The sequence below is a fragment of the Amaranthus tricolor genome, chromosome 17 (assembly GCF_026212465.1).
Source record: "Amaranthus tricolor cultivar Red isolate AtriRed21 chromosome 17, ASM2621246v1, whole genome shotgun sequence".
NCBI lineage: Eukaryota > Viridiplantae > Streptophyta > Magnoliopsida > Caryophyllales > Amaranthaceae > Amaranthus > Amaranthus tricolor.
The window spans coordinates 19,230,326-19,235,304 of NC_080063.1; the positions used below are offsets into that span (position 1 = coordinate 19,230,326).

Genomic DNA, 4,979 nt, shown 5'->3' on the forward strand with positions numbered 1-4,979 from the left:
ACCAAATATACAAGGGAACTCCTTTCTCATTGCAAAATTCATGATCTGCCACCTGTTGTCACTCCTCTTCCTCAAAACATCAAACTTCATCAACAAGAGGGTGCATTATATCATGATCCTACATATTACAGAACTATGGTGGGAAAAATGAATTTCTTGACTCACACCAGGCCAGACTTGGCTTTCACAGTTCAGCATTTAAGTCAATTCTTACAAGCTCCCAGAGAACCTCATGTTGCAGCCCTCCACCATGCCTTGAGATATATTGCTGCCACTACAGGACAAGGTATACTCCTAAATAGCTCTGGACAACTTACCTTACAAGCTTTTAGTGACTCTGATTGGGCTGCCTGTCCCAACACAAGGAGGTCTGTCACTGGTTATGTTTTGATGTTTGGCTCTTCTCCCATATCTTGGAAATCTAAGAAACAAGGTACTGTATCTAAATCATCAAGTGAAGCAGAATACAGAGCAATGTCCTCTGCTGCTGGTGAAGTAACATGGATGGTCAGACTTCTGCAAGACCTTCAGGTTCCCATCACCAAACCAGTTATCTTGCACTGTGACAATATGAGTGCCATTCACATTGCAAGAAACCCAATATATCATGAAAGAACAAAGCACATAGAAATAGATTGCCATTTCACAAGGGAGAAAGTCTTAGAGGGGCTCATTCAACTTACTTACCTTCCAACCTCCTCTCAACTTGCTGATGTGATGACAAAGATTCTTCCTTCAAAACAATTCAACAGACTCTTGAACAAACTTGGGATGATCCTCACCCCTAGTTTGCGGGGGGGTGTTACATAAATACCCTTGGTGATTAATTAAATGCCCTTGCTCTATATATATATCCTCCTGCTTCTTCTTTCTCACATGTACAGATGAATATATGATATAGTCAATTGCTGTTCTCTTCCTCTTCCTTCTTCTCCCTTGTTCTCTGGAATTCATTACATGATCTTGTGTTTTAGTCCATTCTTGAATGCATTTAGATTTACTTTGTCACAATGATTCTGATGAAAGCGGTAGGGTAAGTCTTCTTGGCTTCCTCGACCTCGTTCATCACCTGGACGGGATCAGTGCACTCGTACATAGGCAACTTCCAAATGGTCCACTAACGTTCATCTTGATATCCTGGTGACCTGTGATTCTCACGGTAGACAAATTCATGCTACAAATAGAAAATAACATTCGTTAAAGTAAATGTAGATATCATATAACATTTGATTAATGATCGAGTTAATTAGAATAATCTTAGAACTTACTTCCAACTCGAATTCGATGCAAGGAATCCATCCCTTGTTAAGAAGGTATTGAACTTGAGCCAACAATTGTGTTCCACTTAGAGGTGGAAGGTAAGACAAGATCTCAAACTTCTTACCAATTGGTGGTCATACCTACAATTCCTAGCACATAAATTTTCATTCAAAGATCCATATAAATACTGATTGAACATATAACATATTCTAACCTTCAACTACCAACTTAACTTTTGGTTCAGATAATTTTTTTCGACATATATCAAAACCAACATGATTTACGGTTACAGGTTCAAATTTTATCGAGTTACCTGCATGCATTGAACTCTTCCACCGTTACTAGCAATAGACTTCAAACCATTGATGCCACCATGTTAGCCTGAGCAACACTAGCTCCGAGACATCATGCTTGAAGCCATTTTCCGTTCCTCGCTATGTTTGTTCTCTTCTTGCTTACTGTTCTTTGAGTGATACTTTTATTTTATGAAATTGATTATATATATATATATATATATATATATATATATATATATATATATTTATTATGATTTATTTAATGGTCAGTATTTTAATTTGATAAAGGAACAAAAAAAAATAACTGTGTGATTTGATTTTTCTGAATATTATTGGCCTGTTGAATTAAGTGGGTGAGACTTTAGATTTCAGCTTAGCCACTCATAAGTTTTTCTTTGAGATGCTGCAATAAATGTTTCCTCCTCACTTTTGATTTATGTCTATTTCCCACCTCAATTTAATTTTCTGTTTTTATTTTTATTAGGTTGAAAATGTTTTGGATGAGTTATCGGTTAATTTAGTGATTGAAGATTTTCTTCACCTTTATGACCGGGGTTGATTGTCACTATCTACCAGAAGGATTAACCCGTCCTTATCTTGTTTGTAGAGAATTTTTCAGCCTTATTTCGATATAATACAATGTAACGTTTTGAGTTTATTAAAAAAAAGTAATTTAATATTCATATTTAATTTTTTATATTAGTGTTTTTTAGAGAGAATAAGGCAAATAATAGTAAAAGATAAATATAATATTTACTAAAAAAATTTTAGTAAGTAGACGAATATGAAACAATATGAAACCATAAGTAATACTATATCAAGATTTTCATTCTCTCTTCCTCTCTTGCCTATTGAAAATTCTAATTAATTTTAAATTATTAATATAAACTTAACATTATTTGGTTTCATTATCAAGTTTCATTATTGTGGCTTACACGAATGCTCATTGAGTTGGTTGTCTTGATAATTTTCCTTTCTACCACTAATTATATATGCAATTATTTAATAGAACAATATATAACTCAAGCTCGCCTTCAAACAAAAATCCCCGTTGGATTTAAATCCTTGATGAAGTCAAACATAAGTTCATTACTTTTACTATATAAGATATTTCATGGATCTGTATAAATTATAATTAGTTGCTGATATCATGTTAAATAATCACCTCAATTAAAAACTTAAATTGATGACTAAAGTCATACGTTATCTACTTTGTTAGTTTACATGATCTATAAATCAAGTTATAACAATCAAGGGGAATACCTGCAAGGCCATGGCCGAGGTCATTAGATGAAAACCCTATTATCATATTGAATTGTATTCGGTTCACTCTTTACTAACGTCTTGGATTCGCTTCCTATTGCGTACTTATTTTGTTCAACTTTCACATTGTAGTATCTTTTTATTGTGCTTCCTCAGTTGCAAATAATGTTTGTTTTTGTTATTAAGCGTCAATCACAACAAATGTCTTTATTACGACACAAATAAAATTATTTATTCGACCTGTCACATCCAACCTAAACATAAATATAAATTTAAGTCACCAAGTAAAGATACAATTGCAATTCACATACTTATAAGAAAGCTTTGATAATTTGATATGACCAAATGGCCTGCTTAAAATAAGTCATTTAAATATACAATATATGTAGGTTAATCCTCTCTATAGGATCCACTAAAAACAATACAGAAACAACTTGCACAAAATAAACATGAAATTCTAAAGCTGAAAAACCTTGAAAGAAAATCGGTAATAGTTGTGCTTAGTTTATAAAACAAATCGCAAACTAAGCAAAGTACATAGAATTAGTGACATTAAATTAGTAGCCAGCCGGCTTGTAAGCAATGAAACTAATGCATTGCACTTGACGAACATTGTCGAATCCAATGATTCTGATGAAGGCGGTAGGGTAAGCCTTCTTGGCTTCCTCAACCTCATTCACCACCTGAACGGGGTCAGTGCACCCATACATGGGCAACTTCCACATGGTCCAATAACGTCCATCTTGATAACCAGGTGACCTGTGATTCTCACGGTAAACAAATGCATGCTACATAAGAAAATAAAAATCGTTAGATCCAATGTACATATTGTATATATGACTTGATTAATGATTGAATATTAATAGGAAGGGTACTAGAGCTTACTTCCAACTCGAATTCAATGCAAGGAATCCATCCCTTGTTGAGAAGGTATTGAATTTGAGCCAACAATTGTGTGTCACTTAAAGGTGGAAGGTAAGACAAGGTCTCGAACTTCTTCTTACCAATTGGTGGCCATACCTACAATTTCAAGCACATAATCATATTCATTTTATTCACAATTTGATTAAACTAATGATAAAATATATAACGTATACTAATTCTCAAATATTTTTTTACGCAGTCTGATGCAGTTGTCGAATTGTTTATATTTAGAGTTTAATATAAAAATATGCTATGAGATGAATTAAACAAGATCTACATGACTGTTTGTTTCGTATATATGTAAAATATCATAGAATGATGAACAATACAAAATTTAAAACAGAACAAATATTATTTACAGAGTATTAGCCCAAAATTTATTTTCATCTTGCAATTCAGTCACAATACTTACTGGTGTCGCGATCAACATAACAAAATTACTTAAATACCCATTTCACATATAAAGTCTTAACTTGGCCTTTATAATAATACAATTCTCTAACATAACATTATTAGGCAACATAATCAAAGGTCAAAGATCAACCAAACGATCAGAGTATATAACATATTTTAGTGCTGTTACCTGCATGCATTGAACTCTTCCACCGTTACTAGCAATAGAAGTGATGCCATTACTCTTCCTAGTAACAGGGAAACCTGCCATGGACTTCAAACCATTGAATGGTGCCACCATGTTAGCCTGAGCACCGCTGGCGGCAACGATGGCAGTAGCAGCGTTGCTCATCATGCTTGAAGCCATAATTATATATTTGTTCTCTATAAGTTTTTTTAATTTTGGAATGAAGGAAAATGTGTATAGATTATTGGAATTTTATAGCAGAAACTGTGAATAAAATGAATATAACCTTATCTCTTAAATGATTGGTCTTTACAAGTTTACAAAATAAGAGATGTGGTTTTAGATGATTGGTTGCTATCACTTATTGTTGTGGGGTTTTATCACATCAATATAACCACATATCAAATGAGATATTTTCACTCTTTTTTTCTCCTTTTTTTTAGTAGGCACAACTTTTTCAACTTATTTTTTAATTTTTGCAATTATGTATTTTTTTTATTTTTCTTTTTCTTTTGGTCTAATAAATGTTTGTGGCTCTAAATTCATAAATAATTATTTGTTGCTCCAATAAATTTACTATTTATTTTAAATGCTTGCTTCAAAAATCAAAACTTTACATGTATTTATATTTTTTATTAATTCAGAGAAGTAAGGGA

The 4,979-nt window shown here is 32.8% G+C and overlaps 1 protein-coding gene and 1 pseudogene across 1 annotated transcript; both read right to left on the bottom strand.

The window, feature by feature from the left end:
* Positions 1-997: 997 nt before the first annotated feature.
* Positions 998-2,831, bottom strand: LOC130803833 (ribulose bisphosphate carboxylase small subunit, chloroplastic 2-like; annotated as a pseudogene).
* Positions 2,832-3,130: 299 nt separating this feature from the next.
* On the bottom strand, positions 3,131-4,758 carry LOC130804681 (ribulose bisphosphate carboxylase small subunit, chloroplastic 3-like). Its single transcript, XM_057669213.1, has 3 exons — positions 4,327-4,758; positions 3,705-3,839; positions 3,131-3,607 (listed from the first exon to the last, which is right to left on the bottom strand). The coding sequence occupies exons 1-3, from the start codon at positions 4,501-4,503 to the stop codon at positions 3,377-3,379; spliced, it is 543 nt and encodes a 180-aa protein (XP_057525196.1). The 5' UTR covers positions 4,504-4,758; the 3' UTR covers positions 3,131-3,376.
* Positions 4,759-4,979: the final 221 nt, after the last annotated feature.

Excerpts from the sequence above, each read along its gene's own strand:
- LOC130804681 (XM_057669213.1), bottom strand. The coding sequence starts at position 4,503 with ATGGCTTCAAGCATGATGAGCAACGCTGCTACTGCCATCGTTGCCGCC. Across the intron at positions 3,840-4,326 it reads GAAGAGTTCAATGCATGCAG|GTATGGCCACCAATTGGTAA; the intron begins GTAACAGCACTA and ends TTGAAATTGTAG. Across the intron at positions 3,608-3,704 it reads GCATTGAATTCGAGTTGGAA|CATGCATTTGTTTACCGTGA; the intron begins GTAAGCTCTAGT and ends TTTCTTATGTAG.